The following is a 14424-nucleotide window of genomic DNA, read 5'->3' as shown; positions in this document are numbered from 1 at the left end:
CAGTCTCATGGATAGTATCAGTCTCATGGATAGTATCAGTCTTATGGATAGTATCAGTCTCATGGATAGTATCAGTCTCATGGATGATATCAGTCTTATGGATAGTATCAGTCTCATGGATAGTATCAGTCTTATGGATAGTATCAGTCTTATGGATAGTATCAGTCTCATGGATAGTATCAGTCTTATGGATAGTATCAGTCTTATGGATAGTATCAGTCTTATGGTTAGTATCAGTCTCATGGATAGTATCAGTCTCATGGATGATATCAGTCTTATGGATGATATCAGTCTCATGGATAGTATCAGTCTTATGGTTAGTATCAGTCTCATGGATAGTATCAGTCTCATGGATGATATCAGTCTTATGGATAGTATCAGTCTCATGGATAGTATCAGTCTCATGGATAGTATCAGTCTTATGGATAGTATCAGTCTCATGGATGATATCAGTCTTATGGATGATATCAGTCTCATGGATAGTATCAGTCTCATGGATAGTATCAGTCTCATGGATAGTATCAGTCTTATGGATAGTATCAGTCTCATGGATAGTATCAGTCTCATGGATGATATCAGTCTCATGGATAGTATCAGTCTTATGGATAGTATCAGTCTCATGGATGATATCAGTCTTATGGTTAGTATCAGTCTCATGGATAGTATCAGTCTCATGGATGATATCAGTCTTATGGATGATATCAGTCTCATGGATAGTATCAGTCTCATGGATAGTATCAGTCTCATGGATGATATCAGTCTTATGGTTAGTATCAGTCTCATGGATAGTATCAGTCTCATGGATGATATCAGTCTTATGGATGATATCAGTCTCATGGATAGTATCAGTCTTATGGATAGTATCAGTCTCATGGATAGTATCAGTCTTATGGATAGTATCAGTCTCATGGATAGTATCAGTCTCATGGATGATATCAGTCTTATGGATAGTATCAGTCTTATGGATAGTATCAGTCTCATGGATAGTATCAGTCTTATGGATAGTATCAGTCTTATGGATAGTATCAGTCTTATGGATAGTATCAGTCTCATGGATAGTATCAGTCTCATGGATGATATCAGTCTTATGGATAGTATCAGTCTCATGGATAGTATCAGTCTCATGGATGATATCAGTCTTATGGATGGTATCAGTCTCATGGATAGTATCAGTCTCATGGATGATATCAGTCTTATGGATAGTATCAGTCTCATGGATAGTATCAGTCTCATGGATAGTATCAGTCTTATGGATAGTATCAGTCTCATGGATAGTATCAGTCTTATGGATAGTATCAGTCTCATGGATAGTATCAGTCTCATGGATGATATCAGTCTTATGGATAGTATCAGTCTCATGGATAGTATCAGTCTCATGGATGATATCAGTCTTATGGTTAGTATCAGTCTCATGGATAGTATCAGTCTCATGGATGATATCAGTCTTATGGATGATATCAGTCTCATGGATAGTATCAGTCTCATGGATAGTATCAGTCTCATGGATAGTATCAGTCTTATGGATAGTATCAGTCTCATGGATAGTATCAGTCTCATGGATGATATCAGTCTTATGGATAGTATCAGTCTTATGGATAGTATCAGTCTCATGGATAGTATCAGTCTTATGGATAGTATCAGTCTTATGGATAGTATCAGTCTCATGGATAGTATCAGTCTTATGGATAGTATCAGTCTCATGGATGATATCAGTCTCATGGATGATATCAGTCTTATGGATGATATCAGTCTCATGGATAGTATCAGTCTCATGGATGATATCAGTCTTATGGATGATATCAGTCTCATGGATAGTATCAGTCTTATGGTTAGTATCAGTCTTATGGTTAGTATCAGTCTTATGGATGATATCAGTCTCATGGATAGTATCAGTCTCATGGATAGTATCAGTCTCATGGATAGTATCAGTCTTATGGTTAGTATCAGTCTTATGGATGATATCAGTCTCATGGTTAGTATCAGTCTTATGGTTAGTATCAGTCTTATGGATGATATCAGTCTCATGGATAGTATCAGTCTTATGGTTAGTATCAGTCTTATGGATGATATCAGTCTCATGGATAGTATCAGTCTTATGGTTAGTATCAATCTCATGGATAGTATCAGTCTTATGGTTAGTATCAGTCTTATGGTTAGTATCAGTCTTATGGATGATATCAGTCTTATGGATGATATCAGTCTCATGGATAGTATCAGTCTCATGGATAGTATCAGTCTCATGGATAGTATCAGTCTTATGGATAGTATCAGTCTCATGGATAGTATCAGTCTCATGGATGATATCAGTCTTATGGATAGTATCAGTCTTATGGATAGTATCAGTCTCATGGATGATATCAGTCTTATGGTTAGTATCAGTCTCATGGATAGTATCAGTCTCATGGATGATATCAGTCTTATGGATGATATCAGTCTCATGGATAGTATCAGTCTTATGGTTAGTATCAGTCTCATGGATAGTATCAGTCTCATGGATGATATCAGTCTTATGGATAGTATCAGTCTCATGGATAGTATCAGTCTCATGGATAGTATCAGTCTTATGGATAGTATCAGTCTCATGGATGATATCAGTCTTATGGATGATATCAGTCTCATGGATAGTATCAGTCTCATGGATAGTATCAGTCTCATGGATAGTATCAGTCTCATGGATAGTATCAGTCTCATGGATAGTATCAGTCTCATGGATGATATCAGTCTTATGGATAGTATCAGTCTCATGGATAGTATCAGTCTCAGGGATGATATCAGTCTTATGGATAGTATCAGTCTCATGGATGATATCAGTCTTATGGATAGTATCAGTCTCATGGATAGTATCAGTCTCATGGATAGTATCAGTCTCATGGATAGTATCAGTCTTATGGATAGTATCAGTCTCATGGATAGTATCAGTCTCATGGATGATATCAGTCTTATGGATAGTATCAGTCTTATGGATAGTATCAGTCTCATGGATAGTATCAGTCTTATGGATAGTATCAGTCTCATGGATAGTATCAGTCTCATGGATAGTATCAGTCTCATGGATAGTATCAGTCTTATGGATAGTATCAGTCTCATGGATAGTATCAGTCTCATGGATGATATCAGTCTTATGGATAGTATCAGTCTTATGGATAGTATCAGTCTCATGGATGATATCAGTCTTATGGTTAGTATCAGTCTCATGGATAGTATCAGTCTCATGGATGATATCAGTCTTATGGATGATATCAGTCTCATGGATAGTATCAGTCTTATGGTTAGTATCAGTCTCATGGATAGTATCAGTCTCATGGATGATATCAGTCTTATGGATAGTATCAGTCTCATGGATAGTATCAGTCTCATGGATAGTATCAGTCTTATGGATAGTATCAGTCTCATGGATGATATCAGTCTTATGGATGATATCAGTCTCATGGATAGTATCAGTCTCATGGATAGTATCAGTCTCATGGATAGTATCAGTCTCATGGATAGTATCAGTCTTATGGATAGTATCAGTCTCATGGATAGTATCAGTCTCATGGATAGTATCAGTCTCATGGATGATATCAGTCTTATGGATAGTATCAGTCTTATGGATAGTATCAGTCTCATGGATGATATCAGTCTTATGGTTAGTATCAGTCTCATGGATAGTATCAGTCTCATGGATGATATCAGTCTTATGGATGATATCAGTCTCATGGATAGTATCAGTCTCATGGATAGTATCAGTCTCATGGATAGTATCAGTCTCATGGATAGTATCAGTCTTATGGATAGTATCAGTCTCATGGATAGTATCAGTCTCATGGATGATATCAGTCTTATGGATAGTATCAGTCTTATGGATAGTATCAGTCTCATGGATAGTATCAGTCTTATGGATAGTATCAGTCTTATGGATAGTATCAGTCTCATGGATAGTATCAGTCTCATGGATAGTATCAGTCTTATGGTTAGTATCAGTCTCATGGATAGTATCAGTCTCATGGATAGTATCAGTCTCATGGATAGTATCAGTCTCATGGATAGTATCAGTCTCATGGATAGTATCAGTCTCATGGATAGTATCAGTCTTATGGATAGTATCAGTCTCATGGATAGTATCAGTCTCATGGATGATATCAGTCTCATGGATAGTATCAGTCTCATGGATAGTATCAGTCTCATGGATAGTATCAGTCTCATGGATGATATCAGTCTCATGGATGATATCAGTCTTATGGTTAGTATCAGTCTCATGGATAGTATCAGTCTCATGGATGATATCAGTCTCATGGATAGTATCAGTCTCATGGATAGTATCAGTCTCATGGATAGTATCAGTCTTATGGATAGTATCAGTCTCATGGATAGTATCAGTCTCATGGATAGTATCAGTCTCATGGATAGTATCAGTCTTATGGATAGTATCAGTCTCATGGATAGTATCAGTCTCATGGATGATATCAGTCTTATGGATAGTATCAGTCTTATGGATAGTATCAGTCTCATGGATGATATCAGTCTTATGGTTAGTATCAGTCTCATGGATAGTATCAGTCTCATGGATGATATCAGTCTTATGGATGATATCAGTCTCATGGATAGTATCAGTCTTATGGTTAGTATCAGTCTCATGGATAGTATCAGTCTCATGGATGATATCAGTCTTATGGATAGTATCAGTCTCATGGATAGTATCAGTCTCATGGATAGTATCAGTCTTATGGATAGTATCAGTCTCATGGATGATATCAGTCTTATGGATGATATCAGTCTCATGGATAGTATCAGTCTCATGGATAGTATCAGTCTCATGGATAGTATCAGTCTTATGGATAGTATCAGTCTCATGGATAGTATCAGTCTCATGGATAGTATCAGTCTCATGGATGATATCAGTCTTATGGATAGTATCAGTCTTATGGATAGTATCAGTCTCATGGATGATATCAGTCTTATGGATAGTATCAGTCTCATGGATGATATCAGTCTTATGGATAGTATCAGTCTCATGGATAGTATCAGTCTCATGGATAGTATCAGTCTCATGGATAGTATCAGTCTTATGGATAGTATCAGTCTCATGGATAGTATCAGTCTCATGGATGATATCAGTCTTATGGATAGTATCAGTCTTATGGATAGTATCAGTCTCATGGATAGTATCAGTCTTATGGATAGTATCAGTCTCATGGATAGTATCAGTCTCATGGATAGTATCAGTCTCATGGATAGTATCAGTCTTATGGATAGTATCAGTCTCATGGATAGTATCAGTCTCATGGATGATATCAGTCTTATGGATAGTATCAGTCTTATGGATAGTATCAGTCTCATGGATGATATCAGTCTTATGGTTAGTATCAGTCTCATGGATAGTATCAGTCTCATGGATGATATCAGTCTTATGGATGATATCAGTCTCATGGATAGTATCAGTCTTATGGTTAGTATCAGTCTCATGGATAGTATCAGTCTCATGGATGATATCAGTCTTATGGATAGTATCAGTCTCATGGATAGTATCAGTCTCATGGATAGTATCAGTCTTATGGATAGTATCAGTCTCATGGATGATATCAGTCTTATGGATGATATCAGTCTCATGGATAGTATCAGTCTCATGGATAGTATCAGTCTCATGGATAGTATCAGTCTCATGGATAGTATCAGTCTTATGGATAGTATCAGTCTCATGGATAGTATCAGTCTCATGGATAGTATCAGTCTCATGGATGATATCAGTCTTATGGATAGTATCAGTCTTATGGATAGTATCAGTCTCATGGATGATATCAGTCTTATGGTTAGTATCAGTCTCATGGATAGTATCAGTCTCATGGATGATATCAGTCTTATGGATGATATCAGTCTCATGGATAGTATCAGTCTCATGGATAGTATCAGTCTCATGGATAGTATCAGTCTCATGGATAGTATCAGTCTTATGGATAGTATCAGTCTCATGGATAGTATCAGTCTCATGGATGATATCAGTCTTATGGATAGTATCAGTCTTATGGATAGTATCAGTCTCATGGATAGTATCAGTCTTATGGATAGTATCAGTCTTATGGATAGTATCAGTCTCATGGATAGTATCAGTCTCATGGATAGTATCAGTCTTATGGTTAGTATCAGTCTCATGGATAGTATCAGTCTCATGGATAGTATCAGTCTTATGGATAGTATCAGTCTCATGGATAGTATCAGTCTCATGGATAGTATCAGTCTCATGGATAGTATCAGTCTTATGGTTAGTATCAGTCTCATGGATAGTATCAGTCTCATGGATGATATCAGTCTCATGGATAGTATCAGTCTCATGGATAGTATCAGTCTCATGGATAGTATCAGTCTCATGGATGATATCAGTCTCATGGATGATATCAGTCTTATGGTTAGTATCAGTCTCATGGATAGTATCAGTCTCATGGATGATATCAGTCTCATGGATAGTATCAGTCTCATGGATAGTATCAGTCTCATGGATAGTATCAGTCTTATGGATAGTATCAGTCTCATGGATAGTATCAGTCTCATGGATGATATCAGTCTTATGGATAGTATCAGTCTTATGGATAGTATCAGTCTCATGGATAGTATCAGTCTCATGGATAGTATCAGTCTTATGGATAGTATCAGTCTTATGGATAGTATCAGTCTCATGGATAGTATCAGTCTTATGGATAGTATCAGTCTTATGGATAGTATCAGTCTTATGGTTAGTATCAGTCTCATGGATAGTATCAGTCTCATGGATGATATCAGTCTTATGGATGATATCAGTCTCATGGATAGTATCAGTCTTATGGTTAGTATCAGTCTCATGGATAGTATCAGTCTCATGGATGATATCAGTCTTATGGATAGTATCAGTCTCATGGATAGTATCAGTCTCATGGATAGTATCAGTCTTATGGATAGTATCAGTCTCATGGATGATATCAGTCTTATGGATGATATCAGTCTCATGGATAGTATCAGTCTCATGGATAGTATCAGTCTCATGGATAGTATCAGTCTTATGGATAGTATCAGTCTCATGGATAGTATCAGTCTCATGGATACTATCAGTCTCATGGATGATATCAGTCTTATGGATAGTATCAGTCTTATGGATAGTATCAGTCTCATGGATGATATCAGTCTTATGGTTAGTATCAGTCTCATGGATAGTATCAGTCTCATGGATGATATCAGTCTTATGGATGATATCAGTCTCATGGATAGTATCAGTCTCATGGATTGTATCAGTCTCATGGATGATATCAGTCTTATGGTTAGTATCAGTCTCATGGATAGTATCAGTCTCATGGATGATATCAGTCTTATGGATGATATCAGTCTCATGGATAGTATCAGTCTCATGGATAGTATCAGTCTCATGGATAGTATCAGTCTTATGGATAGTATCAGTCTCATGGATAGTATCAGTCTCATGGATGATATCAGTCTTATGGATAGTATCAGTCTTATGGATAGTATCAGTCTCATGGATAGTATCAGTCTTATGGATAGTATCAGTCTTATGGATAGTATCAGTCTCATGGATAGTATCAGTCTTATGGATAGTATCAGTCTCATGGATAGTATCAGTCTCATGGATGATATCAGTCTTATGGATGATATCAGTCTCATGGATAGTATCAGTCTCATGGATGATATCAGTCTTATGGATGATATCAGTCTCATGGATAGTATCAGTCTTATGGTTAGTATCAGTCTTATGGTTAGTATCAGTCTTATGGATGATATCAGTCTCATGGATGTATCAGTCTCATGGATAGTATCAGTCTCATGGATAGTATCAGTCTCATGGATAGTATCAGTCTTATGGATGATATCAGTCTCATGGATAGTATCAGTCTTATGGTTAGTATCAGTCTTATGGATGATATCAGTCTCATGGATTGTATCAGTCTTATGGTTAGTATCAGTCTTATGGATGATATCAGTCTCATGGATAGTATCAGTCTTATGGTTAGTATCAATCTCATGGATAGTATCAGTCTTATGGTTAGTATCAGTCTTATGGTTAGTATCAGTCTTATGGATGATATCAGTCTTATGGATGATATCAGTCTCATGGATAGTATCAGTCTCATGGATAGTATCAGTCTCATGGATAGTATCAGTCTTATGGATAGTATCAGTCTCATGGATAGTATCAGTCTCATGGATGATATCAGTCTTATGGATACTATCAGTCTTATGGATAGTATCAGTCTCATGGATGATATCAGTCTTATGGTTAGTATCAGTCTCATGGATAGTATCAGTCTCATGGATGATATCAGTCTTATGGATGATATCAGTCTCATGGATAGTATCAGTCTTATGGATGATATCAGTCTCATGGATAGTATCAGTCTCATGGATAGTATCAGTCTCATGGATAGTATCAGTCTTATGGATAGTATCAGTCTCATGGATAGTATCAGTCTCATGGATGATATCAGTCTTATGGATAGTATCAGTCTTATGGATAGTATCAGTCTCATGGATGATATCAGTCTTATGGATGATATCAGTCTCATGGATAGTATCAGTCTCATGGATAGTATCAGTCTCATGGATAGTATCAGTCTCATGGATAGTATCAGTCTTATGGATAGTATCAGTCTCATGGATAGTATCAGTCTCATGGATGATATCAGTCTTATGGTTAGTATCAGTCTCATGGATAGTATCAGTCTCATGGATGATATCAGTCTCATGGATGATATCAGTCTCATGGATAGTATCAGTCTTATGGTTAGTATCAGTCTCATGGATAGTATCAGTCTCATGGATGATATCAGTCTCATGGATAGTATCAGTCTCATGGATAGTATCAGTCTTATGGATAGTATCAGTCTCATGGATAGTATCAGTCTCATGGATAGTATCAGTCTCATGGATAGTATCAGTCTCATGGATGATATCAGTCTCATGGATGATATCAGTCTCATGGATAGTATCAGTCTCATGGATAGTATCAGTCTCATGGATAGTATCAGTCTTATGGATAGTATCAGTCTCATGGATAGTATCAGTCTCATGGATAGTATCAGTCTCATGGATGATATCAGTCTTATGGATAGTATCAGTCTTATGGATAGTATCAGTCTCATGGATACTATCAGTCTTATGGATAGTATCAGTCTTATGGATAGTATCAGTCTCATGGATAGTATCAGTCTTATGGATAGTATCAGTCTCATGGATAGTATCAGTCTCATGGATGATATCAGTCTTATGGATGATATCAGTCTCATGGATAGTATCAGTCTCATGGATGATATCAGTCTTATGGTTAGTATCAGTTTCATGGATAGTATCAGTCTTATGGATAGTATCAGTCTCATGGATAGTATCAGTCTTATGGATAGTATCAGTCTCATGGATAGTATCAGTCTTATGGATAGTATCAGTCTTATGGATAGTATCAGTCTTATGGATAGTATCAGTCTCATGGATAGTATCAGTCTCATGGATGATATCAGTCTTATGGATGATATCAGTCTCATGGATAGTATCAGTCTCATGGATAGTATCAGTCTCATGGATAGTATCAGTCTCATGGATAGTATCAGTCTTATGGATGATATCAGTCTCATGGATAGTATCAGTCTCATGGATAGTATCAGTCTTATGGATAGTATCAGTCTTATCGATAGTATCAGTCTTATGGATAGTATCAGTCTCATGGATAGTATCAGTCTCATGGATAGTATCAGTCTCATGGATAGTATCAGTCTCATGGATAGTATCAGTCTTATGGATGATATCAGTCTCATGGATAGTATAAGTCTCATGGATAGTATCAGTCTCATGGATAGTATCAGTCTCATGGATGATATCAGTCTCATGGATAGTATCAGTCTCATGGATAGTATCAGTCTCATGGATAGTATCAGTCTCATGGATAGTATCAGTCTCATGGATAGTATCAGTCTCATGGATAGTATCAGTCTTATGGATAGTATCAGTCTCATGGATAGTATCAGTTTCATGGATGATATCAGTCTCATGGATGATATCAGTCTTATGGATGATATCAGTCTTATGGATGATATCAGTCTCATGGATAGTATCAGTCTCATGGATAGTATCAGTCTCATGGATAGTATCAGTCTCATGGATGATATCAGTCTTATGGTTAGTATCAGTCTCATGGATAGTATCAGTCTCATGGATGATATCAGTCTTATGGATAGTATCAGTCTCATGGATAGTATCAGTCTCATGGATAGTATCAGTCTTATGGATAGTATCAGTCTCATGGATAGTATCAGTCTCATGGATGATATCAGTCTCATGGATGATATCAGTCTTATGGATGATATCAGTCTTATGGATGATATCAGTCTCATGGATAGTATCAGTCTCATGGATAGTATCAGTCTTATGGATAGTATCAGTCTCATGGATAGTATCAGTCTCATGGATAGTATCAGTCTCATGGATAGTATCAGTCTTATGGATAGTATCAGTCTCATGGATAGTATCAGTCTCATGGATAGTATCAGTCTCATGGATAGTATCAGTCTCATGGATAGTATCAGTCTCATGGATAGTATCAGTCTCATGGATAGTATCAGTCTTATGGATAGTATCAGTCTTATGGATAGTATCAGTCTCATGGATGATATCAGTCTTATGGATAGTATCAGTCTTATGGATAGTATCAGTCTCATGGATGGTATCAGTCTCATGGATAGTATCAGTCTCATGGATGATATCAGTCTTATGGATGATATCAGTCTCATGGATAGTATCAGTCTCATGGATAGTATCAGTCTCATGGATAGTATCAGTCTCATGGATAGTATCAGTCTTATGGATAGTATCAGTCTCATGGATAGTATCAGTCTCATGGATGATATCAGTCTCATGGATAGTATCAGTCTTATGGATAGTATCAGTCTCATGGATAGTATCAGTCTCATGGATAGTATCAGTCTCATGGATAGTATCAGTCTCATGGATAGTATCAGTCTCATGGATGATATCAGTCTCATGGATGATATCAGTCTCATGGATAGTATCAGTCTCATGGATAGTATCAGTCTCATGGATAGTATCAGTCTTATGGATAGTATCAGTCTCATGGATAGTATCAGTCTCATGGATAGTATCAGTCTCATGGATGATATCAGTCTTATGGATAGTATCAGTCTTATGGATAGTATCAGTCTCATGGATAGTATCAGTCTTATGGATAGTATCAGTCTTATGGATAGTATCAGTCTCATGGATAGTATCAGTCTTATGGATAGTATCAGTCTCATGGATAGTATCAGTCTCATGGATGATATCAGTCTCATGGATGATATCAGTCTCATGGATAGTATCAGTCTCATGGATGATATCAGTCTTATGGTTAGTATCAGTCTCATGGATAGTATCAGTCTTATGGATAGTATCAGTCTCATGGATAGTATCAGTCTTATGGATAGTATCAGTCTCATGGATAGTATCAGTCTTATGGATAGTATCAGTCTTATGGATAGTATCAGTCTCATGGATAGTATCAGTCTCATGGATAGTATCAGTCTCATGGATGATATCAGTCTTATGGATGATATCAGTCTCATGGATAGTATCAGTCTCATGGATAGTATCAGTCTCATGGATAGTATCAGTCTCATGGATAGTATCAGTCTTATGGATGATATCAGTCTCATGGATAGTATCAGTCTCATGGATAGTATCAGTCTTATGGATAGTATCAGTCTTATCGATAGTATCAGTCTTATGGATAGTATCAGTCTCATGGATAGTATCAGTCTCATGGATAGTATCAGTCTCATGGATAGTATCAGTCTCATGGATAGTATCAGTCTTATGGATGATATCAGTCTCATGGATAGTATCAGTCTCATGGATAGTATCAGTCTCATGGATAGTATCAGTCTCATGGATGATATCAGTCTCATGGATAGTATCATTCTCATGGATAGTATCAGTCTCATGGATAGTATCAGTCTCATGGATAGTATCAGTCTCATGGATAGTATCAGTCTCATGGATAGTATCAGTCTCATGGATAGTATCAGTTTCATGGATGATATCAGTCTCATGGATGATATCAGTCTTATGGATGATATCAGTCTTATGGATGATATCAGTCTCATGGATAGTATCAGTCTCATGGATAGTATCAGTCTCATGGATAGTATCAGTCTCATGGATGATATCAGTCTTATGGTTAGTATCAGTCTCATGGATAGTATCAGTCTCATGGATGATATCAGTCTTATGGATAGTATCAGTCTCATGGATAGTATCAGTCTCATGGATAGTATCAGTCTTATGGATAGTATCAGTCTCATGGATAGTATCAGTCACATGGATGATATCAGTCTCATGGATGATATCAGTCTTATGGATGATATCAGTCTTATGGATGATATCAGTCTCATGGATAGTATCAGTCTCATGGATAGTATCAGTCTTATGGATAGTATCAGTCTCATGGATAGTATCAGTCTCATGGATAGTATCAGTCTCATGGATAGTATCAGTCTTATGGATAGTATCAGTCTCATGGATAGTATCAGTCTCATGGATAGTATCAGTCTCATGGATAGTATCAGTCTCATGGATAGTATCAGTCTCATGGATAGTATCAGTCTCATGGATAGTATCAGTCTCATGGATAGTATCAGTCTCATGGTTAGTATCAGTCTTATGGTTAGTATCAGTCTTATGGCAACACCTTCCTAATATTGAGTTGCAGCCCCCCTCTGCCATCAGAACAGCCTCAATTCATCAGGGCATTGACTCAACAAGTTGTCGAAAGCGTTACACAGGAATGCTGGCCCATGTTGACTCCAATGCTTCCCACAGTTGTGTCAAGTTGGCTGGATGTCCTTTGGGTGGTGGACTATTATTGATATACACAGAAAACTGTTGAGCGTGAAAAACCCAGCAGCGTTACAGTTCTTGACACGCTCAAACCGGGTGCCCGGCACCTACTACCATACCCCGTTCAAAGGCACTTAAATCTTTTGTCTTGTAGAGACTTGTAGATTCTTCACCCTCTGAATGACACACATACACAATCCATGTCTCAATTGTCTTAAGAATCCTACTTTAACCCGTCTCCTCCCCTTCATCTACACTAATTGATGTGGATTTAACAAGTTACATCAATAAGGAATCATATCTTTCACCTGGATTTACCTGGTCAGTCTATGTCATGGAAAGAGCAATTCCTAATGTTTTATACACTCAGTGTATAATATAATATATGCCATTTAGCAGACACTTTTATCCAATGTGACTTACAGTCATGTGTGTATACCCATTTTACATATGGGTATTCCCAGGAATCAAAACCACTACCCTTGTGTTGTGAACACCATGCTCTACCAACTGAGCTACAAAGGACCAAAGTGAAGGACTGAAGTGAAGTCAGTTGTTTTTGACATAGACTGAACCAGGTGAGTCCAAGTGAAAACTATGATACCTTATTGATGTCAATTGTTAAATCCACTTCAATCAGAGTAGATGAAGGGGAGGAGACAGGTTAAAGAAGGATTTTTAAGCCTTGAGACAATTTTGACATGGATTATGTATGTGTGCCATTCAGAGGGTGAATAGGACAGGTGCACAAGTACATGGCTAGCTTGTATATCATTTCAAACCTGTTAGTCTTCATTTAATTGATGTACTTTGACCACTGTTGTCTCTTTCCCTCCTCCCTCTCCTCTCTGTCAGAAGCTAGTCCGGTCCAGAGGCCCTCCCTGTCTCTCTCTGAGGGCAGTAGCAGTGAGTGTCTGATGACCCCTAGTCCCAGTCCTCTCCTCCAGCGCCTTGCGGTGGGTGACTGTCCCGTACCGTCCCCCCGCAGCCACAACCTCAGCTTGGGCCACCGCTTCAACACGGACCCTGAAACGGCCCCCTCCCCACCCTGCTTTCAACACATCAGGATGTATGAGTCTGTGTCCAAGTGTTGTGTGTTTGTGTTCGCTTTTTGCGTTAGTGTGTGTGTGGTGGTGCTGGACGTGTTTGTACGGTATGTAATAGATAATCATGGGAACTTACCGTTGTAGCTCTCCCTTCCTCCTCAGGGCTCACTACACAGTGAGGACTGAACCAGCAGAGGGCGCTAACAAGGCCCCATCGGTCACGACGCTCAACAGACACATCCAGAACGTGAGGAAGAGGATCAGACGCTTCGAGGAGCACTTTGAGCAAGAGAGACAGTACAGGGTGAGACAGTGAAACCGTGAAACATTATTTACAACCCCATTATAGCCCAGAGCCCAACCTTTTAGTTTCTGAATGAATCCATGGTTTGACTGATGATGGTTTTAGTGCAGACAGTCTCATAAAGACTGTATTGTGAGAGAATCAAAGCCACAGACAGTCATATCTCTACTCCCTCTATGCCAGGCCAGTTTAGACTGATTCAAATCTCACTCTCTTTCTGCCTCTCTTTCTGCCTCT

General features: G+C 37.9%; 1 protein-coding gene across 2 annotated transcripts in view; it reads left to right on the top strand.

The window, feature by feature from the left end:
* The window catches only part of LOC106577150 (protein FAM13A), a 72364-nt gene that overhangs the window by 53050 nt on the left and 4890 nt on the right, over positions 1 to 14424 (top strand). For both annotated transcript variants that reach the window (XM_014154950.2, XM_045700902.1), the window contains 2 exons: positions 13693 to 13906; positions 14046 to 14187. In XM_014154950.2, the coding sequence (XP_014010425.2) occupies positions 13693 to 13906; positions 14046 to 14187 (356 nt within the window). The remainder of the gene's footprint in view (positions 1 to 13692; positions 13907 to 14045; positions 14188 to 14424) is intronic.

The sequence above is a fragment of the Salmo salar genome, chromosome ssa18 (assembly GCF_905237065.1).
Source record: "Salmo salar chromosome ssa18, Ssal_v3.1, whole genome shotgun sequence".
Taxonomy (NCBI): domain Eukaryota; kingdom Metazoa; phylum Chordata; class Actinopteri; order Salmoniformes; family Salmonidae; genus Salmo; species Salmo salar.
Note: the sequence above shows the minus strand (reverse complement) of the source record. Positions and strands in the feature narration are given on the sequence as shown.